The following is a 27,000-nucleotide window of genomic DNA, read 5'->3' as shown; positions in this document are numbered from 1 at the left end:
TTTATTGATATTTTTAAAGTTCTACATTGAACATTTTTACTTCCATACGCGTCAACTTTATTGTTCCATTAGGGCAAATTTCTATATTCATTAATAAAATTTCACCAAATTCGATTATCTAAACGTCTTGATGCTCTTTAAATTTAGTGGTAGATGTCTTTCACGGTTGAAATAGCGATGAAAACGGCAAGTTTATTAATTTAATTCAATTTGCGTTCTCAAGCGTTGCAACCTTTCATACAACAATGGGCTCAGAACAAAATATTTTTAACAACTTCAACCAACTTAGCCTAACACATTGAATCAAGTTGAATAGTGTAGGCCTTGGACTACGACGAAGAACATTTCCGCGAAGAGAAAAATTGGCCGTCTAACCAGAGGCATGTCTAACTACCAATGCGGCAAACAATACTTACTCTGTTAAAACAAAAATTTGAAAATGGAACCGCGAATATATTTGTTAAAACATATCTGTCTTATTTAATTTGTCACCATTACTGTCATGACCTTAGCTGTCATTCCGTAGTTTGGCAACAGAATTTTCATTTTATTTCATTTGTTGTTTTGAAAATGAATTGTTAAGGCAGCTAGGTTCCCCCATGAGAAAAAATGAGAGAGAGATATTTGACAGCTGAGACATTTAGTAAAAGGTGTAATTATAGGGTTAATAAGATATTTATGCTAATATTAGGTATGTTCTTCTTTTCCCATAAGAACTATCAAGTAACTTGCAGACCACTCATTTTAAAGGAATTTGAAATTTTCCACTCACACAGAGTACAACATACGGAAAGTACAAGAACGCAAAACTAGTAAGAGCTTGCAAGTGAAAAAAATCAAAATTGCACATTTTAAGACGAATCTGCAAATTTTCTTTTAATTATTTGCTTCTGTTTAAATTTTTTACTGCAAATTTTCCCAAAAATTTAGCTATTTATTTGTATATTGTATGAGCATATGCTTGTGATCAATTGTTTTTCTTACTGACATGTTTTGTTTTTAACTATTATTTAAATGGCGGGGTGAAAATCCACAAAACGTCAAGGTTTTCCACTGTCTGTAGGACCAACAACTGTATTTTGACGTTAAACTGTACTCGTCTGTACCGTTATTACGGCAGCTTCTTCTTATTTGAGTTTATATAGTCCGACGTGAAAGTCTATTTCGACATGGAACTTTACTTGTTTGTACTATTAATACGTCAGCTCCTTAGTTTTAGTTCTAGGTTTATAAATTGAATTGTTTGATTTATTTTTATTTCAAGTCGCTGGTTTGACATTTCTTTTAGTGCAATTCGTTTTCATTTATCAATTCTAGTTTCTTTTGATTTTTCAAGTATCTCGTATGACAAGTTGGAATCTTAAAAAAACTTTTGAATTAAAAACTTGCAACTTCGCCTTAAAATCAACTGTCAGTTTGCTCTCTCATTTTCCTCTTCTTTGCAAATTTTTGCCTACGAAAGCACAAAAAAAGCAATTGTTAAGAATTATCATGGACATGAACAGAGCCATTTATTGCGCTTCGTTAGCAATGAACTGTCTCCCTGGCAATATATTTTCAGTTATAAGTAACATGACATAAATTTTTGCCTGTGTAGATGTGTTGTAAGTGAACATATGTAGGTATATCCAAATTGACTGTCATTTATTTTTAAGAACTTTGTGCACATTATAAAGTTTTACAAATTTTTTGAAAGAAATAGGCTCACATTGATTTTTAAACAATACGTAAGGCAATAATATTTAAACCGAATAAATTTCATCGAAGCGGAAGAACGTCAAATGAATCCAATGTGAGCGAATAAAAATTCTCATGCTTAAGAAATATTCCTTTAAAATCCAATAATGCAAATATTCCTGTAAATTAGCGTGAACGCGCCGGGATTTCAAGCGGCTACAGCAGCTGCAGCTGCCGCGGCAGCTTCACAAAGTACCCCAAATAAGGAGAACTCGGAGGAGTTTGTAGAGTCTGAAATTTCCGAGGCCGCCCAATGGTCAATGGAAGATGGTAATTTCATAGATGGCGAGATACAGCGAACAGTTAGAACCAATGAAGACACCGGCGAATACCCACGGTTCGGCTGGGTAGATATCACAAAGGAGTTCTTTGATGCATGTTCTGAATTAACTCTAGGAGAACTAGCGCAAGATATGCTATTTGGGCTATTCGAAGCCATGTCCGCTATTGAAATGATGGATCCCAAAATGGATGTGGGGATGGGCTATAATAAGCACGATGCACCACCGCATACCTTCGAGTCTGCGGTTGCGGTAATGTATATTTGATATCACAAAATTATTTTTACCTATTTAAGTGTTATGTAGGCGGGTGTTTTGAAACTGGAAAATCTAACCAATGAAGAGCTGATTGGCACCTTTGATGCACTTTTCGCATGCCTTGTGTCTTGGCTAGAAGGAAATTCAATGGACCAAGTATTGTTCACATGCCTTTATTTGCACCAGCCAAGCAGTATCAAAGATAAAGCGCTTCGAGCCTTCTGCCATGCGCTACGAAATCTCATTGTTATCATAAAGAATATCATTATCATAAGCAGCGTAAACGAAGAAGAAGATTTTCAGCTATATGGAAATTCGTCTCTACTAGCTGTTGAAGATTGTCCGCCTGCAGCTGTGACATCTCAGCTAAAAGAAGCTGAAGATGACTTGGTACGTCTTAGCAAAACTGAACAACAACCAGAATTCACTATGGCCGTTGTACATCGGTTGCGTTTTATGCGGCATTTTTACCAATCTATTTACCAATTCGATTGTGTCATGGTTACTTCACCAACAGAATCTAATACGAATGAGATTTATAAAAATTTAAACGCATCGCTCGAGTTAGTTCCACAAATAAAGCGCACCATCGACAAGGGTATCCAGCCTGCGCCAAACTGTAAGTGTTTGATTATGTTAGTTCATTAATTTTTTGTACGAATCTAAAATTTTTTTTTTAACTTTTATTACAGCTGATTCGCCAAATCCAATAGGATTTTCGCCTCGAATACATGACCGCAGTCAACCACCAACTTTCCCCCGAAACGTGAAGATTCGCGATCGTCCATCCAGTTTAGTGTTTCTCGAAGAATTAGTGCATCGATTGAAGTTTTCGTGTAAAATAATTCGAATGCGTGATTACTACTCGGCCTTGGTAACTACTTATAACCACATATTTAGAAAAATTACCAAAGTCATACAAAGAATTTTGCCTTACTAGAATTTCTTCATTGAGTTCAGCAAGAGATCTGGTCAATGTGTGCTTTCACGCAGCGTACTCCAGGGTATATTCATTTCTAATCGTCGGCTTGTTTTCGGAACAATTCCAATGAAGGACTTTCTTTGGGACTCAGTTCGTGCTTTTAATTCGCCGCCAGTATTAAATCCAAAACATCCCTTGGCTTCTGACCAGAAAATACAAATGTATTTGGATACATTTTTCCGCTACTGTATAAGTTTGAATACATTTACACAGTTTATCCGTATTTGCGGTTTTAATCGAGCTCGGCAACGCGACAAATTGGCACGCTTTATTGATAGCTTTGATAATATTCAAGTAGAGGCGGCACGATTGGACTCTCACTTGACTATTTTGGCCAACGAAAAAGCGGCCGAAGGAAATGAAGCTCACGCCACAGCACTTAAACATAGCGCTCAATTCGCAACCTGGGTATTGTACAATTGTTTTCGTGCGATGATGTTATATTTAATGTCAGGTTTCGAATTAGAGCTGTATTCGGTACATGAGTTCCTGTATATTTATTGGTAAAATGTAAAATAGAAGCAAATTTGCGGATTTTATTAGCTTCATTTTCAGGTATCCCTACGAATTGTTGATAAGCTTCATTGTGTCAGCTTTAACACGCACCGAAAATAACCTGCTGGTGCAAGAAGAATACGCGGAGCATCAAAGCAAACTGCAAGGCAGTGGCTATACGAAAAACCGCAAACCGAAGCCAAAAAAGAATAAGAAACAACAGAAACCGTACAGACAAGAGATCGTTTACTATCATGCCTTGTTAAGTATGTGTGGTGGGTTCTATAAGGCACTGGGAGCATTGACAAAGGACGGCCGAATACGACAACCCATGCCAAAGTTCGACAATGAAGAGATTCGCTTCAATCGAAGGTTTGCGCCTTTTGCCACTTTAACCAGCCCACCGCCAGTTTCTTACGCTGAATTTAAAAGTATAAGGGAGCATATGATGCGTCCGCCATCGTCAGAAATTTACGCGATTGCAGCAAAGCATTTTGATCAAGCACGAAATGTGTTGGAGTCCATTCCAAATGCAGAACAAGAGGTGAAATGAAATGCATAATTTCTAATAAATTATTCATATCTAATGGTTTGATTACTGCTTTTACAGATTTTGGATATGCTGCACGTGGCCAAAGTGAATTATGTTGTTATGAATGTTCTAGCAAAGGGTCATCAGAAAGATTCAAAAACTCAACCCGAATTCGATTTTTCAAAGCATCGCCACTTTCCGATTATAAAGTTGAATTAAAATGCACTTAACAACTTTTGATGGAAATGCTTTAAAGTGGTACTAAAAGACTTATTGATGTATTGCATCATCTTCTCTAATCAGCAAACGGATTTAAGCAGTTGGAAAATCGTTTGTGCTTTTAGCGTACGTCGTAAACTCAAAGCCAAAAAGATGATAAATAAATGAATACCATGCATGTATAACAGAAGCATATGTACAGTAAATGCTTTACTTTTTATTCTCATTGGAGATAATGTCCTGCTTAACTATATATTCACGAACATAACCTTTATCATTTGGTAGACGACAGCTTTTGGAACAGGTGTATAAAGTTAATGTGCCCCAGTCAAGCTGATCATCTTTCAACAAGTTTAGCATCTGCGGCATTATCTGATACTCAAATTGACGCTCTCCCCCACATAGCTCACAGTTAGGAATTTGCAATTGTTGCGCGATCGTTTGCTCCACATCGGCAATCCAAAGCGGGGTTCCGCCACGTCCATATCGCACAACTTGATCTGGATTTTTGCTCACTTCTTTTCTGAATTTTCGAAAAATCTTGTCATCTGCGGCCACCGATTCATTTGCATACTTGTCCAGTTCGGATTCTGCCACATCTTTTAGCGTGCCAGTTTTTCCAGCTTCTACTAAATTCTGATATTCTGCCAAATTTTTTTCTTCCACGCTTCCATCGTCATTATCTGTCGCAGTTTCTTCACCCGCATCATTCGCCTCAACGACGATTTCCCATTCTGGAAAACTAATATTCGGTAAAAGTATATTGGTGTTCTCAGTTTCGCTTTGATTTTCAGCTATGCAAATTTTTTTGTGATGTGGCCAGTGTGATCGCTGGTGTTTTGCAGAACAATAATTCACCTTCCGGCAACGACTACAGGCCAGCGGCCCAGTACAACCACATGCTTTACAAAGTTTTTTGGAAGACTGGATTTCAGGCTATTAAAAAAATTCCGTTTATTAGTCACCTGTTTTCATATACCATGCACAAAATTACCAAAGGACTTCCTTCCTCTATCGGTGGCTCTTCGGAATAAAACTCGTTTTTCCTGGGAAGTTGACTGCGATACACAGTTAAATGCCTATTGTGTTAAAGTACATACATTTTTCAAACTAAGGAATAGTAGACAAAATCATAGAAATATACTGTCGTACCTTGCTGAATTGCTAACCTGGCAACCTGCTGATCGGCACACAAAAACGTAAATAGTCCGGTGAAAATTGTACTCGTCCTCAAATGGTGCGTAGATCTGCGAAGTACACATTGTTTCTAAATTACACTTAGTAATATTACAAAATGTTGGTTATTAACCTGGCATAAGAAAGCTTTGGGTTCTTGGCACGTTTCGCACAACAGTTCTTTATTGGATGGAAGTTTCTCCAGTTCTAACCATGCAGGTTTCCCCCCAATTTTGCTGGGGAAATAACGATTTGTTAGCCATGCACTTTCACGTTCTTCAGCAAAACCAAGGTCTATGTCGGCCATCGTCTTTTTAGGTGGTAAAAATATAGTAAATAAACCTGGATATCACACTTAGAACTAATTCAAGCAATGCCGTAGAAATACAAATAAAAACACGGAAATCGATAAGATTACATTCCAAATCGATACTTTCGCTATCTGATACCGATACTTTGAAATGCACATTTTTTGAAACCGAGTAATCGACCTAATCTTATGCTGTGTTCCCACACCTCGTAATTCGTTAATTACTTTCTTTCCATGGCGCTCTCACAATTCATTTTTGCAGCAAGCCTTTTGTTCTTGTTCTTTGCTTTTATTAGTAAAACTAAGATTTTACTTTATTTTATAATTCGCTCATCCGGATACTATCCAATCCAGTATTTGGCCGGCTCTGAACGATTTTCTTCAAATCAGATGATTTGCTGATTTAATAAGGAATTTTGCAGCTGTTTGTTATTGTTTGATATTGTGGTAAAGTATTCAACTAACCTCACTTTACTGATGGTGGCGCCTTCCAAAACAATTACTTTATTTTCGCGATTTTGTCTGGCATCAGGTCCTTTCCCAATACACAACAACCGAACAAAACTATCAAAAGGAGGAGAAATTACATGTGTGTGAAAATTCAGTGAATGGCTTCATAATATTGTGATTTGTGAGTTTTGAACTAAACAAACTAATGAAAACGAATTGCCGCATATTAAATTGTGAAAGCTCAAATTAATATAATGCCTCTTAGTGCAGTTTTTTGCTTTTTATGCGATGTCATCCTTGGCCTACAATTATTCCTCATGGAGGCGGAAAAGTTCCTTAGAATATAACTTGGCCCCTCCCTCAATTCTTGAAGTGTACAGCTACCTATTCGACATAATAATTTCTTCACACTATCTGTTTTTGCTTACATTATTAAGGTTTCACTTTTTCTTAATGTACGCAGGTGCACTCGTGAAATGTAAAATTATGTAAAAAGCGTACAAGTTTATGTAAAAGAAATATTGCGTCTTTAAGTGCTGTAGTTGAAAAACTTGTCGAGCAGAACAACTTGTCAAGCGAAACTACGTGGAAAGCCAAGAATGATAGAGTAAATAGTGCACACTAAGGTTTGCTTATTTTCTGTACTGACATCACTCACTTACTTATAACAAAGTAGCTGTTGGCGCCACTTTATATATTCTCTACTTCAATTCATAGACGATTTTAGACATTCCGTTTATAAACAGTGTTGTTCTGATACCGCCATATTCCCACTGAAAGTATCAGAGAAAAGTACTTGTTTCTTATCCGTATCGGACTCATTATACAATTTGCGCAGAAAAAACTTTTCGGTATTTTATAAATAATTGGAGATGTGCTTTTATCGAAATCTTTCACGAGACCTCAATGGTTATCGAAATATTATTGCAATTTAGAAATTATAACCTTCGTGAGCGGAAGCATTTCAATTATCTCACAGCTTCGATCAAGAATTATAAAATATATATTTTTCTATCATTCTTTTGGAATTCTATAAAAATTAGCATAACACTTGATAATAAGCATGCGCCCTTTAAACGAAATCACGTATTGAAAGATTGACATATTGAAAGACGTGACATCGAACTTTTGACACTTCGTTTAATGAAGTAAAATTTCGCAAAGAAATATGTGATTGAATGTAATTATTAAAAGTAAGTTTTATACTACTACTACCTAAAGCTAGTTGAAAATTAAATAAACGTGTGATAAAATATGGTTTTCGTTTTCAGCAAGGAGTGATTGTAAAATGTAAAACAAGAAAATTTAAATTTAAACACTGAAAAACTTCAAAAGTGCTACTTGTTTCTAAATTCGATTACAATTATACGGTTAGCTGTTTAGGTGATATGTTGTGATTGGTTCAGAGAACGATTGGTTCATGGATTACAAGTCAAGTATTGATCTCACCTCAATATTTAATTTTTGAAACTCTGGCCACCTTAGTTTGAACTGAAAGAAATATGTTGATAAATGTAAGGAAATGGAATGACAAATATTGTGCAAAAAATTCAAGTCGCGGAAGCAACAAAAGTTTTTCGGGAAGAAAGTTGGTCAAATATAGCCATTAAATATTCATAAAATTGGATTTATTTAGTCCGAAAAAAGTTCTAGTATGGAAATGGTGTAAAGCAATATATGAACGTTCGTATACATAAATGAAATATTAAATTCTGCAGCTGCATTCCTTTGTGCTAGCTGCTGCGTCAAACGCAAATATTTATGCAATCCAGCACGGGCGTGAATTTCAATTCATACCTACCTAAATGCGTCAAAATCAATTTTAAAACAATTCTGTCGGATAAAAATATATAAATTAATTCGAAAATATAAAACTGACTGTTTCGAAATATCAGCAGTATGAAGAGTTAAAAATAAACACACAACCACCTCCACAATTTTAGCTCTGCTTAAACGGCAATCATAATACCGCAGAAACAATTGTGAGCGCAGCGACGTTTTTGTGACAAATCTCCACTTTTTGCCCTTTGATTTGGGCGATATTTACTATCATGGAAAGTGCTAAAATAAAAATACATAAATGAAAATAAAATTGAATGCAGCGTGTGGGATATATTTGAGTCATAAGTACTATATATGAGTGATTTGTAAGTGAAACAAGAGAAAAGTATAAACACTAACACATTATTCATTCATTCTCAAACCACTGGTTAATAATCGAAACTGTAAGAAAGTAAATGACCAAAAATAATATTGAGAGCAGCCTGCAGCCAGGGTGCATACAACTTAGAGCATTTCGGTCGTTGCTTTTTTATTGTGTATTTGAAGCATACCGGCAATATATAGTAGTGTTTTGTTTTTGTTTGCCCTTTTAGTTGAAATTTTGAAAGTTTGCCAAAAAGAGGCCCAAAAAGTATTTAAATTTGCTCTACTAAAATGCATGAAATGCACAAATTTGTTTGAGTTTGCTTGCTAAAGTTTTCGAACTTTATCCGCTAGCTTCCTTCCTGCCTAAGACTTTCCGTAACTTGGGTATAAGAAATTCAGTATTTACCAATCTCGATTGGGATGGTTAGGGTAAGGTACGAAAAAGCTCAGAAACATTAATTATTTTCAAAGGAATTTATTTTATTGTTTTAGTGACTATGAAGCTATTTGTTAATTATTAATCAAAACATTTATGACGTATGGAAATAATTATATGTACATAATTAGTTTCAAGAAAATATTTATATAATATATCCCTTGTAAATGAAACAAAATTACCTAAATTTGGTATGAATTATGCACCCAAAAACAGAGTTGGTTTTCCATTAAGGCCAATAAATCTTTGCCTATAATGTTTAAGTGCTCGGACCTAATTTAAAAATGTTTACACGGAAATGTAGTCGATTGCATATACGGGAAATGCTGTTGAAGTGACAGTCCTTGGCCGAATATAAAGCTGGGTCGCTCCGGTTTCGAAGAACCGACTATCGTGGGAACGTTTAAAGGGTTCTGTTTGACAATAGCTCGATAATTGGAAATGCGACTTTTCTTGCTGCACTTGAAAATTGACTCGATAAGGCGTAGTTTGCAGCATTCTTAAAAATGAAATTTAAAGAGCCGTAGTGAAGAGACGACCTAATAGGTTTTAGCATGATATTGGCTCGTCGAATAATATTGCAGGATATTTGTCGGTTTCAAAATTGCGGATGGAAATTGAACTAATAATCTCAGCCGGGGAAGAGTCAGCAATGAACACCAGGGAAGGTACAAAGTCTTCAGTCATTTTTTGGAAAAATTATGCAGAAAGGTCACAATTTTCTTGTGCAGTATTAGAATTCATATATGTAATTGAAAGCCATTTTAGTCGGAAAACCTTTACTGTTTATTTTTGAATACATAAAATGCACCCCCACTCAGTTTTCCCAATATTTGTTTATGAACTCTTTAATTATTTTTCAGGCTATCTTTTGGCGTAAGACCATTTATATAGCCAAAATGTCTGACTTTATGCCACGCGACATTCTTCCTGATCTTTGGGAGGAGATTCTTAAACGTCATTGGACATATTTGGAAACGGAAGGAAGCGTACAAAAGATCGAAGAAGGAAAAAAATTAGAGAGTAAACATTTATTCGATTTGTATACGATGAGGAATAATTTTCATTTCACTGTAGATTGCCTTAAGGAGTTTCTGTGCATTGTGCCTCATGATCGGAAGTTTTTTCTTCCCGAGACTGCTCACGTGCTCAGGAAATCAATACGAGAAACGGACAAGTTCAATGCTTACAAGGCGATCATTGGCTTTCGATCAATCAGCCATTATGCAAACAACTTATTTACAAAACCATGGCGGAAAGAATTTAGAGTGTTAAAGGTTTTTAATTTTTTATAGAGAAAAGTTGAGGAATGAACTAAAATATTGCTTACTTTCAGATGTATTCCGGTTTCTATCAGCATGAAATTAAATCTAATTTGCTTGATGCTGAAAAACTCTTCGAGGCTATGGGCTACCGACAGGTTTCGGATGAGATTCTTGTACTAGATGGTCCTATTTGTCCCGATCAAGTGACAAACGTATCACGTGACGCAATGGCGGCCTATGTCGAGTGTCAAATAATGGAGCACATCTATGCGGGCCTCATTGCTATTGGACTGACATGTTCCTGGCAGGATATTTTTAACTATCGGGAAACATTTGTTGGTAAATACAAATAAAGCTTTCTATCTTATGAGATCAAGGCGCTAATATGTTCAATGTCTATTTTAGGCGGAGCCTCACAAGCAATCAAAGGTTTGGCCTACGCTATTCACGAAAAGCGAATGCGAAAGGAAAAACTTATAACTCTTGGTGAGTATGGACCCGTTTGCTTTATCTCTCATCGCCAATAACGTTTTTTATTTCTTGTGCAGATAACTGCTATGCTAGCATCCAACACTCACCACAAACGTTAAATATCACCCCGACGTCGTCAGAGTGTCCAAATTGTGCGCTTTATAATCGGATGCCCGCACATCCGCAGTACGCTATGCATAGTGACAACCATCGAACATGTGCCCTTCATACGCCTGCATCGACAAAAGTGACGAACCATTTGTACAATGGAAATAGCAAAATGCCTTCTTACCCAATATCAGGATACCAACAAGCGCAGCACGCAGGTTTTGGCGTATCCCCTGCGGGCATGCAGCACTCACGAAGTTTGGAGCACTATAGTGAACCGGTGCCACAATTGCCACATAGACATTCATTTGATCATCAGCAAAAGGGCTGCACTGCACATCATTACAAACCACCACATCAATTGCCCCCACAGCACGTGTACGAGTCTCCTTATGATTGTCTGGATGGTTCAAGCATGGGCGGTAGTAGTGTTTCTTATGCAGCTGTTGTGGCGTCCGGTGGCGTTTCAAATAACGGTGTTAGCAACTGTGAAATGAATTCCGCTTACTATCATCCTTACAATGTGTCGGGTAATCGGTATCCACTCCCGTACAACATTTCAAATCAGTTGAATTCGCACTATGCAACTCCTAATGTTACGTGCAATGGTATTAAAGGTGATCCCTACAATAATGCAGACAACAGTGGCTATGCTTCCGTATCGAAAACGCATAATTGTAATCACCATCAGCCGCCACTGCCGCCAATGCGTCAATCGTCTGTAGTGGCTGGTGGTAAAGATTTTCAAGCGTACCGACAACGTTCCTTTCCACCTGATCAACAGTTGATTGAATTTGATGATCGAGCGCCGCTAACGTCGCATGACTTCCACGCGCAATTACATGGAATAGCGCATTGTAATTCATTTGATTACGAGCGCGAGCGAGATAGGGAGCGTGAACGGGATCGAATGCTCGAGCAGCAGCGGCGCTTGAGTCGTGCGACCAACGTGGCATCAGCGTACGCTCAGCCGAAGGATATTGTAATGGGCCTGCCTTATGCGTCGCATGCCGGAATACCATCTGCTTCTCAGCAGCCCTCGTCTGATGACATGTATGGCAGTTATGTGTATGCACGTCCTTTACCTAAAGCTGATCGTTCAAAATTTAACTCATCGTCTACTAATGCGGCACCCAAGTATGAAAGGAACTCTAATATATTGGTAAGAAAACAAAAATGTGTGATGTTACGAATTCTGCTTTTGTTCTTTATCGTGCGGGGTTGTAACGCTCAATGCCCAGAGCATTTCAACCACTAAAGTTGTATTAGAGAATCAAATGTCGTTTTTAGATTATTCGTTGTTGTTATAGCAAACTACAGCTCAAGGTTAAAGTCGACGACACACCAATCCCGGCAGTAAACAACCCCACAATTTTGGGAGTTACCTTTGATAGTTTGCCTCCTTCTCTGCGTACACAACCGCAACTACTACTAAAGTCCAAAACCATAACAAGGGCCTGTTGTTGTTGTAGCAGCATAAACATTCCGCATACTTACATACGGGGAATGCTGCTGGAGTGACAGTCCTTGGCCGGATATAAATCCGGGTCGTTTCGGTAACGTAGAACCGACTGTCGTGGAAACGGTCCTTCAATCGCTTGCCGGCAGTACTTGGGCCAAAGGCAAGGAAATGTTGCTGGCGACATTTAAAGCAATTGGCCGGCTGGTTCTTAATTATCTGGTCGCCTGGGACTAGTGGTTCGCAGTGGACAAAGCTCCAGACATGTCAAAATACTGCAACCAGAATAGCCGCGGGATGCCTCCTAATGCCTCCCCTACAACACCTACATAATGAGGCACAGTTGCACCCAGCCAAGGAAAAAAACAAAATGCTCAGTAAGCAGTTTATACTCCCGTGCTACCGTAGGTTTTACCCCTGTAGACACCTGCTAGAACCTGAGTCGCCTCCCAGGCACGTCAGGAGGCATCTCTTCAACTATTCCGACGAGATCCTGGACAAAACTAACCTACAACTACTGGACCGAACAGTGTTTAGAAATACGCTCAATGGCATTCATTGGGAGACACTTACCACCTTCCTATATTCCCGACCCCTGAATGCCGTAATGTGAGTCCACCGACCACCATCCACAGCTGATGAAAACTTCGAGCTACCAAGAGAGATCCGCGCGACTTTGGCACAATGACGTTCTGGATACTGTATTCCTACCTATCCAGAATTGACCACGACATACCAAACATATGTTCAGCATGTGAAGGCTAACCACCTTTTCACAAGTCCCATCAAACGAACTCATCTAACACCGTTCTCCCTCTGGACCCAACCTGTCGAAACAGCAAGTTTCCTGGGCCTATCGCCAGATGAGCTAGACGACCGGTAACTACATTGCACTGACAGGGTATAGTAAGTTGCTACAACAACAACATTAATTCGTAATTCGGTTTGGACCAAATTAAGGCTTTTCAGCTATTAATTTTAAATAAGTTTTTTGGTTTATGAAACGCGCGACAAAAGTACGATAACGGACGATACTTGTGATCTGAAACTTTTCTTGTGATATGCCAACAACTTACGAATATTATTTTTTCCTCCAGGATGCACTTGAAAATAACGATAAACAACTACATCTGCAGACCATGGAATTAAAGGATAACACCACACCGCACAACGGGATGCCTGGCGGAGGTAGTAGACGGAAAATATCTATGCATGCCGATGAAGCGCCAGACATGAGTTTCGAGTCGAATTTCGATGATTTTATTACCGTGGGCCATAGTGAGCATCCTATGCATCGTTCACCGACGCAAGCATCCAAAAATCAAGATGGTGTAGGTTCCTTCGAGTCATGGAACTACGTTTTTAAGAATCTGGAGCGATCCGGTTATTCCAAGGACTTAGGTGAACGAGGAGATCTGCTTGTTCAGGGCTTAGATTTGGACTCAATGAATTTATCGAATGGTGGCGGAGGAAGCGGCAGCGGTGGAAAGACTACAGTTGAAAGGCGGCGCTCAAATCACATAGATGCGGCAAAAACAGGACGGCAAACTAACAACGATTTAGGCAAGGCGCGTACGTTGGAAAAAACGAATGCGTCAACTGCGTTGCGAGAAAGTGAAAAACGCGATGAGAAAAAATTGGGAACTGGTGGTGGTAAACAAGAAAAATCTATTCTGAAACAGCAGCAGCAACCAGTGAAGAAAACAAAGTCTGCTCTAAAGCAAACTTCGAATATAGCCACACACTTAGCGCATGACAATAATAATGGCAATAACGAAATGCAACTCGAGAGAAACTTGCGGCTGAAGAATCGCAAACAATCCGCAGAGGAAGTGGCCGCCACACAGCCAACCATGAGTGGCCAGAGTGAATGGAGCTGTCATTTCTGCACTTTTCTCAATCCTAATACGAAACGAATATGTGAGATGTGTTGCCGCAGCAAGGACTTCAATCTTGAAGCGACCGTGTCGCACACACCTACTTGCGTTTAATCGGATGCAACCCAGCTTGTTACGCATGCCGTGCAGTGGGCAAATTGATATTTTGTGGAGCATAGCATAGTCAGAATTCTTAAATTGTTATTTATCATATGCGAAGTAATCATATTCGTTGTGAGCATGGAAATCATTAGTCAAATCTATACAGAAATTTAAAACTTTTAACACATTTTGTTTGTTCTTACAACTGCTCCTTGTAGGGATCCCATGTTATTGTTTTGTTTGTGTGCCTCCTTTCATGAATACAGTCCTGAAGCGAATTGCTGGGCCAAGCGTATTTCAGTGTTACTCTTATTTATAATGTAAACTCTTTTTTATTCATTGTTGAAACTTACTAGATGTATTGTAATAAATTATTAACTTAAGAAGTAACAACAATCAAGGTTTTATCCTTTGGTTCCATTTGTGCCTCCTGTTTTATTGTTTGACAAACAACTAACCATAAATTTTCAAATACGAATTTTATTGTGAAATTTAAACTTAATGCGAATTAGAAAACCTGTATATTTTGTAAACTTAATTCGAATATATTTATATATATAAATACATATATATATACATATATACATAAAGTAAATATTAATTAAACAAATGGAACTATATTTTATAATTATTTAGTGGACCTAAAAATGTGTAACTGAAGAAAAGAATTATAAAAGTATACAAAAATTAAACATACGAATAGTTTATTCAAATTTAAATATTAGAGAACTTCATAGTTTGATTGCAAAAACTGTTTGCAAACAAGTCTGCTAAGTCTTTGTAAAGGGAACCGATTGCAAGTGACTTTTACATATATCGAATTTTACAGAGCTGAGCGCAAGTCATAAAGAGAATTGGTAGTACGCGATTTTTTTCTTTTTAACTGCTTGAGCGATATTAGGCGAGTTCGAAAAGGCTCTATGCTTGTTTCCATCGAGCGCCAGACGCCAGATGGCAACATCCTGTGAGTGAAGTCTTTTTCGTTTTGACCTTTCCACTGCAAAGGAGTCCATGTCTTTTATCTGGCCCTACCGCACCGCATCGGTGTCGCAACGAATATACCTACAAATAAAATTTAACATTACCCTGATTATTTTTTAGAAAGCTCCAGCGAAAATATGCAACATTCATGCCTCACTAATAAGAACCAATAATTTTTTTTTTGATGTAATAAAAAAATCTACGGTATTTATGAATTAAAAAATTTCTTATACCTTAAGCAGGTATATACTAATGTACCGCTACATGTATATACCTTATGATATTAGAAAAATATAGACAAGAAAACAAAGAGCGAGCAAAGGATCGTAGATTTCGAATGGTTGTTGAATAAAATTTGATAAGGCAGGCGCGAAAAACTTCGCAGAGGACAAATAGATTAAGAACATTTTTCACGGATTAATAACGACTGTGGAAAATTATTGCTTTAATGTATGTATTGTTTGGTTGAGTGTGCGTTGACTACTACGAAAGTCATAAATTTGTTGATCAAAAGTTTTTGCATGGACTTTAAGTACAACAGAACTGAGGAGCATATTTTAATATTGTTTATTTTGACCCCGAAAGACATTTGTTAAACACTAAGTTTTAGATTTCCCTTGTTTTTGTGTTATGATGAACTTTGTCTAGTTGATTTTTGTTTAGTCTTGTATGGATAATCATTCATAATACGCAATAAATGTATGTAACACTTGATAACAATTCGTTATAGCAAATGTATTATAACTAAAAGGAAAAATAAAGAGTAAAATTATGTTCCATATACCTGACACAAATTAACTATTTTTTTCGCTATATTCTCTTTTTGTTATAACTGAGTTGTACCGCATGCATGCATATGTTGTTGTTGTTGTAGCAGCATAAACGTTCCCCATACATGTGCGGGGAATGCTGCTGTGGTCCAGTCCTTGGCCGGATATAAATCCGAGTCGTTCCGGTAACGTAGAACCGACTGTCGCAGACCCTCCGTAGGTGCTGAATTTCTACGACCAATGGTTAACCGGCTAATTTGAATTTCAGCTGTTGATAAAGAGAAAGGCAAGGAGTGCCGAAGAGACTCGCGGCTTTGGTATCAATGACCCTGTCAGGAACAACATACAAGGTGGTGGTACGAGGAAAAACTTCAGTCTCATTTGATCTTGTCACAGGTGTGAAACAAGGTTTTTAGAGTTACATTTTGTAATCAGCGATATCGAGCCTGAAGGCAAAATTTTCATGAAAAGCGTCCAGATCTGCGGCTATGCTGACGATCTTGCTATCGTTGCGAGAAACCAACGCGCACTTGTTGACTGTACGCTGTTGCTGATAACTAAAGCAAAGCTAGCCGGCCTTGAAGTTAATGTCAGTAAGACAAAATACCTCGTTACAACACCTACACGACGAGGCCCACATGCTGCCTGTGAAGGAGCATAACAAACTGCTCAGTAAGCAGTTTTGCTAGGGTGTTGCCGTAGGCCTCACCCATGCAGACACCTGCTTGAACCTGAGCCACCCCCCACGCACGTCAGGAGGCATTTTCTCAATTACGCGGACGAGATCCACGATAAAACAGACAGACAGCTACTGGATCGAACAGTGTACAGACAGACCATAAACGACTTTCATCGAGAGCCCATTACCACCTTCTGAAGCTCCCGACCTCCGAATGCCGTTATCGGAGTCCAATCACCACCAATCGCATACGAAGAGCTCCAACTTCCCCGAGGGTCCCGCGTAACCTTAGCACCATTACGTTCTGGATACTGTAGTCCTACTTATCCAGAATTGACCCCAACATACTAAACATATGTCCGGCATGTGAAGGCACCCCGCACGACACTAATCACCTTTTCACATGCCCCATCAAACCCACTCATCTAACACCCCTCTCCCTTTGGACCCAACCTGTCGAAACAGCTAGTTTCCCGGGCCTACCGTTAGATGAGCTAGACGAAGACGACCGGTGATTACACTACACTGATAGGGCAAAGTTAATGCTATAACAACAACAATCTCGTTAGGTCTTTAAGCGTCACATGCAATGACAACCTGGAGTCCGACCCAGTTATAAGTAATTTTCACAAAGTGGAGAGTTATCAATTCCTGGGTGTAAACCTTAGCAGCGCTGCAGACCCCCTAATCGGTGTGAATGATAGACTACAAGCCGCTTAACGAAGTTATTTTGCTCACCTGAAACTTTTCAAAAATAAATTAATATCGAGGTCGTGTAAGCTACAAGTCTACAGGACGCTACTGGTCTTAGCAACATATGACTGCAAAGCATAAAATCCTAAGAAGAATTTTTGGGCCAGTAAGGAAAGCTGATGGATCTTACAGAATCAGATACAATGAAGGACCGAACAGCTGATATCAGGCCAAAATATTGTGCGTTTCTTTAAAAAGCTATTAGAAAAAAACTTTTTCTATCATTTTGCTGTTTCATGCTCGGATACTCGAACTTACGCACTTCCGAATGGTAGTCACCAACCCATTCGGCGACGACGACCACCGTTAAATACTATTACGAAAAGTATTCCCTGCCTCCTGTAACTCGTTTCTAACTCCAAATGTGGTCACCATCTTCCCCTTAGCTAAACAATACCTTTAAAAGGTCAACCTATCGTTCATAATTAGGCGGAGCTAATAACTTTACAACCTACTGCATATGCAGTTTTTAAAGACGCCTCATCAAACAAATTTATACCAAAAATTGGTATGAGATACACATTTTTAAGGCTTATTGAATTAAAAAGAAATTAATCATATGGGGCATGGTTCTCTCACCGCTCTCAATTCACTTAATTTACGTAACTTAAGAAACCAAAATCTGGAGCTTTCTATGTTTCTTAAAGCTGGGATAACCATTTATACAGTTTTCCCATTTCGCAGGTTGCTCTTAAGTTTGTTGAGTTACGTTTCAGTCTAGAGTAGTTATATTATGAGAAGTTCGTGTTGTTTTTAAGTACTTAAAGTCTTTTTTATATAATCGTGACTACCGATTTTCTCTGAAATATATCAATTTCACTAAAAACAGTTATGTAATTAAAAAAAGGGTTGAGGTCACTTGTGACAGTAACAAAATAATAACTGAACTTTATCATTCTTCTCTTAATTGGCCCTATAATCGCTTAAGGGGTACCGGGCGTCTAGAATTTTCAAAACATCAATTTTTTTTTTGATATTTCGAAAGTATATTCAAAACCGCGCCATTTTGTCAATTTTTTATTTTTCGTATTCTGGTACGGGACAGTCATACTGATTAATAATTTTTGTTTGGTTTTTGTGTTTCGGATAAATAGAAGAGCCAAAATGGACAACACCGTCCAGGTCCAGTTCTTCGAGAGGGTCAACTTCAGCGCCATTTTTTAAATTATTAAAAATAAAAAAAGAATTTTTTTCATTTTTTTGTGTAAAAGAAGTTAAATAAAAAGCCTAAAAAATGTAAATATCGTTTTTAATTTTTTTTTATGGTAAAAACAAATTCCTGAAAATACCCTAAATTTTCGAGTTTTAGACTTAAGCGATTTTGGCCGGGTTTAAAAAAGTCGCTAGTCGTTTCTTAACCGTGCCAACCGTCGCCAGTTGGATACACGAAGAAAAGCCAAGTTCCTCTCTACTTCATCTTTCTAATTCAATTGAGGCGCATCGAATATTTTCACAGCTGGAGCGTTTATATCTATTCGGAAGACATGACCTAACCAACGAAGCCATTGGATCTTTATTAGCTGTGCTTTATTCAGCGTAAAGCTCATACAACTCATTGTTCCAACGTCTGTGATATTCGCCGTTGCCAATGCGCAAAGTTCCAAAAATCTGCTGTATAAGTATAATCATTCTCTCGAAGACTTCAAAGCTTGCCTAAAGAGACTTTGTCGTCGTCCAAGCGTTATCCATAGCCAAAGCTTCTGCGCCATACAATTGAACGTTCATTGTGAGAAAACTTCGCTTGATGGAAATTTCAAAAAAACTTTTTCATTTCCACATGACTAGCAAGAAGGCTCTTGGCTTGCGCGCTATTTAATGCTTAAGGGAAATTGCTCGTTGTTCTAAGAAAGAGAGAGAAAAAGTCGTCGTAAGTAACTTTGGATAAGCCCACATTTAGGGTAAGAGAAATTTAGTTTCATAATTTGGCTTTTGGTGGATTTGGCAAGGCTTTTGGGGAAATTTGTCTACACAACTATTAAGAATACACAAAGTGAAAGGGAAGTACATTTTTAATTTATCTTTTTAAATGTCTTTATCTTCTTATTGTAAAATTTTTAGTTTTTATTTATTTTTTATTTTTATTTAAAAAAAAAAAAATTATTTTCGGGGGTAATTCATGATTCAATTATTAAAAGTTTGCTAACTTGTGACATTCGAATTTTGACACTCCTTATAAAAGGTTGTATTTAAGAAGGATGAAGAAAGTTGAAAAAATGAAACCCTTTTGATAAAAATGGTAGCAAAAGAGCGTTTTTTTTATAAAAAAAAATTAGTTGTTTAATTGGTGAAGCTTATTCATCATTTATAATAAATTTAATTGACTAAAAACAAACTTCGAAAGTTATACCTGCTTTACTACACTTTGCCCACGGAAGTTTAGAGTTTGAATTCCCAATTTAAGATTATTCTCACATTACTAACTACTTGGCAAACTACCTGCGCTTATTTAAATTAATTAATTCTATATTTAGCAGAGCTTATTAATATTCTTTTTCTGATTTTGAATTAATTTGTGTAAATTTTTAATTAGTTATTGATACGATCTCGTTTTGGAAAAAAGTTTCTTGACGACGGCGTTGGCACTTCTTCCACCCATGCGAAGGTATGCTGTTGCGTCAATCCCAGCTTTCTTATAATGAAGCCTGAAACGTAAATTCCTTTAAAATTACTTCATTATCAGAAAGAAGAGTTTTTAAATTCTCGATTGATGTGTACTATAACTTAGGTAGATCCACTTGGTTTCATCAGTTTCGATGTTACCACGAGCAGCAAAACTTGGGGTGTTGCGGGTAGTGATTACTAAATATATTCTGCGCAAAAAAAGATACTGCCTTTAGATCCACGTTGCGAACGGGCATAACACGAGCCATGTGGGACACTACTAGAAGCAGAAAAAAAGAGACGTATTATCAGAATGAAGACACAACCGGACGAAATACGTGAGTGCGAAGAGCTGCAGATGCTGGCCGCCCGAAAGTTGTACCGGTAAGTTATTTAAATATGGCGGTGGTAGCTGGTAAGTTCTCCGGTGTCTTGCTAAGTGAGCCGATTAGTCAAGAGGGAACGAGAACTGCTTACTGAGCAACCTTTTTACCTTTTATTGTTGAATCATGGGGATTGGGTATTCCAGCGTTAAATGTCAGCCTGCCCAATTGTCAGTTAACTACCTGGCCTCGTAAATGGTGTAAAGCATTAAATATGACTGCGTTATTTATAAAAAAAAATAGTTTTTTTATTTTTTTATTTTTTTATTTTTTTTTATTTTTGCAAATTTAAGTATATGTTATGTGCTGAAATTCATCCGATTAAAACTTATGTACCTTATTTGTATTTTTTATTAATAAAAACTGGACGTTCGGTTCGATTCGGCCTTAAAAATCGATATCCGATTATTCTATAGTTTTGACACAACCTCATCATAGCAATAACAATTTGAGGTGAGCCAGTGTTTCCTTCACAAACACGCTTCATACGTCTCGGCTCACTGCGTCGCTTCTCGTAACATTTATAAGGCGTAAATCTGCATCAACATCGTCTGCCCATCTTCTTGGCGGTCTTCCTCGCTTTTTACTGCTTATGATAAGAGAGTTGAAAGTATTTTTCGTAATTCTACTGTCGTCCATCCTGATTAGGTGACCAACCATCTCAGTCACTGAGCTTTAGCGAAACGCACACTGTTTTGACATCAGGTCATCAGCTGTTCAATCTCATCATTGTATCTGATTCTGTAAGATCCATCAGTTTCCCTTACTGGTCAAAAAATTCTTCTTAGTAGCCATATGTGGCTACTGGTCTTATTAGCGTTCTTAGCGACTAGTAGCTCACACAACCTCGATATTAATTTATTTCTGAAAAGTTTCAGGTGAGCAAAATAACTTCGATAAGCAGCTTGTAGTCTATCATTCACACCGATTAGGGTGTCTGCAGCGCTGCTAAGGTTTACACCCAGGTATTTAAAACTTTCCCCTTTGTGGAAATATGTTATGTATATGTGCGGGCAATCTCCAGGTTGCCACTGCATGTGGCTCTTAAAGACCTAACGAGGTATTTCGTATTACCGACATTAACTTCACGGGAAACAGCACAAGAGCAATAGATTTTGTTTTGAATGTCAAAATCTTCAAACAAAAATTGATAATCAAGCGTCGTTTAGGTTTGAATGAAACATTTTGCTTTGGAGTTTGCACTCAGTACATTTTTATATTTATTTAATACGTTTTATTTCAAATAAATGCAAGGAAATCATCATTCATTTAAATTATGAAGAGACGCATGCATTTACGTACATAAATTGTATGAGTATTTTTATTACTTACTAAAATGATAGAAAATACTAAAACATTGAGTGACTTGTATTCTGTTATCTTTCAACTTTCCTATGAACATATACTTTTTCATTTTCTGAAGCACTCATACTTATTCGTAATTTTGCATAATAAGTTAAATAACGTAAAACTTGGAGCTCGAATTATATTAATTTTTTTTTTGTAAAAACGTTTTTATTCTAAAGAAAAGGCATTTTAGTGTAAAAGTCTTTTATTCTACATATTTAATACATAGGCGTATGTAATTATGTAAGTATGTATGTCAATCTTCAGGTTAGCTACAAAGGAGAATTCGTATATATGCACACAGAGACGTTGTCGAAACAAAATATATATCATGAGACACATCTTAATACATACTCGTATGTACATATGTATGTATACACGAGCACAAGTCAAGGCGAATTGAATACTATCATCATTGAGTGCAAGTATACACTTTTGCACGGCTTGCAGTTACGAAAGTTGCTAAAGTGGAAAAAAAACTATTTTGCTTTCATTGAAGAAATAATACAGGCGAATTTACAAATGAAAAATGAAAAAAAGAATCTCGTATTTTACTATGCATGTGCACGCACGTCAATATGCTTTCGTATTACGAGTATAAACCACTCGTTACTCTGAAATTTAACTGTATTGAACCTTTTTTTCTTATAGCGGTCGCTCTTCGTCAGGCAATGACAAAATCTCCGAGGAGGAGAAGTTCGGTCAAATACCCAATAGAGGGTGTAGGCACCAATTATATATACTTACATATACATACATATATGTATATAAACAGTGGTAAATCCAAATAGCGATATATCGAGTCTAACTTGCACCGACTATAGTTAATGCACACTTTATATGCATTTTATTACAATATTATCTTAAAGAATTGCTGCAACGTTGCTCTAAACTGTGTTTTTATTATGTACTTTATCGATGGGTTGATCAAAACCTATGTAAGGCAAATTCGCTTAACCCTTTAACTGTTTAATTTTGTTTCGAAAAATTTTTTTACTGCCTTCTTAATTATTTTCCAGCGAAGAAGAGGATACTCGACATAAACGGAGTGAAATGTTTCTGCCTCTAAAATTATCGACTAAAAATCAAACGTGGCGGTTTGTTTTTTTTGTTAGAAAAAAATATTTGTATTCGTTTTTAATAAAAAAATTTTATTTCATTGATAAAAAATATATCATATAGAGATAAAATTAAGGCTTTATAGAAATGCGATGGTAATAGAGATGAGGAAGAGGAAGGAACAATTGAGCACGACCAGCCTTAGCTAAAGTTAGAGCAGGTTTTCTAGGTAAAAATTTTTTCAATTCTCTTATGAAACTATCTGGATCAATCCTGCGCCTCATAAGAGCCACAAAATGGTTCCACGAAGAAAAATAAATGAGGTTCACGTGACGCACAGTGATATCACAACGGACCTGTAAGACCTTGGGCGTACAGACCGTCTACCAGAAATAACCTCACCTAACCTAGGAATCAAAACAGAAGCAATAAAAGACCAAATGAATTTCAAGAAATCTAAGTTATAAAACAAAAAATTTTAATTGAGGGCAACATCTGGATTCTCGTCTAATTTTACTTTTTGAATAGTATAAACATCTGCGTGTAGGATTTGATTTTGCTTTTGTGCTTGGTAATAAGTCAGGAAAATGCTTTCCAAGTAATCGTAAAAGTGTAGTTGAAGCTGGACGACCAAGTCGAGGTGTATTTGAAGGTTTATCCGAATATCAGAATAGTTCATTAACTTTACAGAATAGTTTAATGGAAATGCATACAAAAGCTTTTTTTTGAAAAAATCAATCATAAAAATCCCCAGAATTTGTAATTTCACCTTAATACAAATAAAAATAAAATAAATAAGATTGCCAGACTAACAAATATTGTGAAACGTACATTTTTTAAAAGAGCTTTATTCGCCCTCATTTCAGGGGAAAAAATTACAGTTTATTCGTTGAATAATAATACGAATGCGATTTTTTTATTTTCACCACGAGTATACTCGACATTATGCGAAACAATTTCGTTTCGTTGTGACGAGTATACTCACCATAAACAGTTAAAGGGTTAAGACCTCACGTGACAATATGGTCAATGATTGATTTTGTATTCAAAGCTCATTGCGGAGACGAAATATTAAATTATAATATATCAGTAGAAAAAGTTTTTTTTTCTTTTAAATCGGCTGCCCTAGTAAGACAACGAAAAATCGTCGCCAAGTGCATTTCTACAATTTAAAAGCTGTACAAATGGAAAGAGAGCTGTACAATATGAAAGAAAGCCCCACCACGACTCTACAAGTCGCCTTTCGAGAGACATAATTATAATTGATTTTCCGAGAAGTTTTGCACACGAATGGCATGTTTGCCCAAGAAATGTTATGTCGAAAAAAGATGTCGCCTTGATTTTACAAAAATATGTGCGTGTTTTTACAGCAAAAGTGCTGTTAAGTGTTTTTCCTGCACAGAAGTGAGAGGAATACAATTTATTTATGTACTGTTAATTTCACTTAATTTGGGTTACTGCTGCTTTATGCATTTATGGAAATTTGCGCATTTAAATTTCATTAAAGTTTCGCTTTATATTTGGTGTGTGGATTTGCCTGCCTCCCATCAGTCGCGTCCCCAGGTGGCGCATAGGGGAAGGCTCGGCAGATATGCAAGGTAGGTGGGAAATAAAATACCACTCGCGGACCAAAACAGGCAGCACCTACTGGAAGGTGTAGGTAGTTTGCTTAACTATCATCAAGCTAGGATAGGCGGGCTAGCAACTTACTTATTCGAGTTATAATTGCTAACGAATCGTCAAATTTGACGCATTATGCTCCACAAGTAGTTAAAGGAAAACATATATAAATGTTTATCTATAATTGATAGGTACTTTCCTTTGTCTTATGGGGCCGTACTATGCACAGCTCAGACAAACGTCGAAGTATGAAATGGGCGGTACTTTCCCGAAACTGATGCAGGTTTCATATATAAAGGTCAACATTTTTTTATGCCCAAGTACTGAGTATTTAATGAAATATTTATTGTAGTTTTTGCGTTGCGAGTAACAAGTTTTTACGGAAAATATATATAATAGGAGTATTGATCTAAATATTGAAATTTACGAAACGCTGAAATTTAAGCGTTTACATGCATCCACCTCGAGAGATATTTTTTTAAATTCCATTAGACAGGGTTGCTTTCTGCCTTCGCTTACATTTACGCACTGAAATCATAGATTTAACCTACACAATTAGTAAAAACGACTTCTCATATAAATTTACGCAACTGTTTTGTGAGCTCGTTAGTTTAGGGGGTTTTTTTGGGGTTTTTTTCGGGTGGTATTTAAACGTTCAGATGAATACCCCTAACATAAATCATTACTTTGTAGATAAACATGTAACACTTCTTAATGTTAATTCCTTATAACGGCATTACAAACACAATATATTTAACTTCTCTAATATTCACTATATCTTAGTATTGATTCTTTTATAAACTTTGATAATCAGTGCGATTCGTTTTCAGTTCTAATAAAACTTGTAGTGCAATAATGTTACGTTGATTATGTATTGACTACAACATTTAATATTAAAAATACAATATATATGTGTGTAGTGTGTGTGTTTGTGTGTGTTTTATTTCGGTGCCTGTACGGCAATTGTTGCAGCGGCGTCCATGCCAAATATTTTATAATCAGTACTTAACTACATATTTAGTTATTCAGTATAGACATATGGTCCGTTGCTTTCAAGAACGTACATCTGAAAATTTTGCCTATGTATAGTGTATGTATGTGTGTACGTTCAAAGTGCATACACTTGCTAAATCTCTTAGACACTTCCTCAGAGTCTCGTGCGAGAACTGTGCTCAAAGTCGGCGAGCTTAGAGTATATTGCATGCGGAACCATGCATCACTTCACTGATGAACATTGGTGTGCCTGCACCCAGTCCGCCATCCGTTTTCTGATGCTCATTCTGTTTGATATTAAAAAGTGAAAAGGGAGAAGGTAAACATAGGATGCAGCAAATGCAAATCTCCACTTACGTCATCGAATTCACAATCGAAATAATGACCCTGACACTCCATGCAACGACAGGCGTCTGACATCTTGCACGTTATGCCCCACTGTTTGGCTAAATCTTTGTATATTTCCTTTGATGATTTGTTGCTAATTATTTCCTGTGTGACGGAGCGTTCCTGTGCCGCATGTTGGTTGCTATATTCGAAAGTTTGCGATTGCATTTGTTGTTGTTGCTGATGATTATAGCTATGACTGTTCGACATTTGCTGATGCGTACTCCAACCGTCATCGCTGTCACTATCGCATCGACCGCCTTGGCATTCGTTTTGCAGTTGATTTTCGCCATTTTCTTGATTGTAATGTGATTCTGTGAGTGAATAAAGATTTTAGAATTATGTACATGTCTTTGTATGAGTTTCGGTTGGTAAATTTAAATTTTAATTAAAATACAAATAATGCTCGAAATCAAAAAGTTAGCGATCAAATTCGCTACAGTAAACCCATAAACAGAAAATCTTTAACTGCGCAGAAAAGTGGGAGGAGTATCTTCAACTGATACAATATCCTTCCCCTCAGCTGGTCTATTGAGCATACGCCACAATTAATAATTTAATAAAAAAAAGAAACTTAGAGTTCAAAAAATGTGTCCTTTCATAAGCATACCATGATTCGAGCTGCTACTTATTAGAGCCTGCTGCTGAAGCTCTCACGTAAAAAATAAGGAAAAAATGCCCTTGCAAGACTTGAATAGTGGATATTGCACCTGAATGAATGCACCGAAAATTTGTCAAATAATCTGAATTATAAAAATTTAAATATTACAAATGATTATATTTTGGGGTTTGCGAGTGATTACCATTCGAATGGCACAAGTTCAAAAGCCACTGTGGATATGAAACACCGAAAGGTAGAAGTTTTTACTACTACCGAAAGCCTTCCAGCAGGCGTTGCAAACATCATGAAAAAAATCCTCTTAAAAAAATTTTTTGTCAGAATAAGTAAAGTTGAACGCCCCTGCACTTGCAGGACAATGTCAAGACGCCTACCACATTTCGAAGGGGTCAAGTTCTAAGCAACTAGTTGACGTGCTTTGTTCGAGAAGATAACAATTAATTAATTTCTGATCTGTGATCTATAAGTTTCGAATATATTGATCTCGATGTGGGGCATCCAT

General features: G+C 37.0%; 4 protein-coding genes across 5 annotated transcripts in view; 2 read left to right on the top strand and 2 right to left on the bottom strand.

The window, feature by feature from the left end:
• The first annotated feature begins 1,600 nt into the window (after positions 1-1,600).
• On the top strand, positions 1,601-4,710 carry LOC128866675 (N-alpha-acetyltransferase 35, NatC auxiliary subunit homolog). The gene is made up of 7 exons (XM_054107580.1): positions 1,601-1,792; positions 1,868-2,270; positions 2,325-2,895; positions 2,969-3,150; positions 3,217-3,761; positions 3,814-4,297; positions 4,364-4,710. The coding sequence occupies exons 1-7, from the start codon at positions 1,782-1,784 to the stop codon at positions 4,502-4,504; spliced, it is 2,337 nt and encodes a 778-aa protein (XP_053963555.1). The 5' UTR covers positions 1,601-1,781; the 3' UTR covers positions 4,505-4,710.
• Positions 4,685-6,121, bottom strand: LOC128866676 (programmed cell death protein 2). The gene is made up of 4 exons (XM_054107581.1): positions 5,814-6,121; positions 5,657-5,751; positions 5,499-5,583; positions 4,685-5,440 (listed from the first exon to the last, which is right to left on the bottom strand). Exons 1-4 carry the CDS (start codon positions 5,985-5,987, stop codon positions 4,715-4,717), a joined length of 1,080 nt encoding a protein of 359 aa, XP_053963556.1. The 5' UTR covers positions 5,988-6,121; the 3' UTR covers positions 4,685-4,714.
• A 1,833-nt stretch (positions 6,122-7,954) lies between these two features.
• On the top strand, positions 7,955-16,068 carry LOC128866128 (protein tamozhennic). Of its 2 annotated transcripts, none has more exons than XM_054106632.1 (7): positions 7,955-8,587; positions 9,888-10,047; positions 10,102-10,301; positions 10,361-10,628; positions 10,695-10,775; positions 10,838-12,030; positions 13,425-16,068. In XM_054106632.1, exons 2-7 carry the CDS (start codon positions 9,924-9,926, stop codon positions 14,316-14,318), a joined length of 2,760 nt encoding a protein of 919 aa, XP_053962607.1. In that variant the 5' UTR covers positions 7,955-8,587; positions 9,888-9,923; the 3' UTR covers positions 14,319-16,068. The 2 variants fall into 2 exon arrangements, with proteins under 2 accessions (XP_053962607.1, XP_053962608.1); XM_054106633.1 differs by lacking the exon at positions 7,955-8,587 and adding an exon at positions 9,223-9,692.
• A 5,622-nt stretch (positions 16,069-21,690) lies between these two features.
• The window catches only part of LOC128867798 (putative uncharacterized protein DDB_G0286901), a 28,357-nt gene continuing 23,047 nt past the window's right edge, over positions 21,691-27,000 (bottom strand). The window contains exons 6-7 of the mRNA XM_054109305.1: positions 25,850-26,193; positions 21,691-25,779 (exon numbers count right to left, since the gene is read on the bottom strand). Coding sequence (XP_053965280.1) covers positions 25,687-25,779; positions 25,850-26,193 — 437 coding nt within the window. The 3' untranslated portion in view covers positions 21,691-25,686. The remainder of the gene's footprint in view (positions 25,780-25,849; positions 26,194-27,000) is intronic.

Source organism: Anastrepha ludens, chromosome 6 (genome assembly GCF_028408465.1).
Source record: "Anastrepha ludens isolate Willacy chromosome 6, idAnaLude1.1, whole genome shotgun sequence".
Classification (NCBI taxonomy): Eukaryota; Metazoa; Arthropoda; class Insecta; order Diptera; family Tephritidae; genus Anastrepha; species Anastrepha ludens.
The sequence above is the reverse complement of the archived record's forward strand: the minus strand, read 5'-3'. Positions and strand labels throughout refer to the sequence as shown.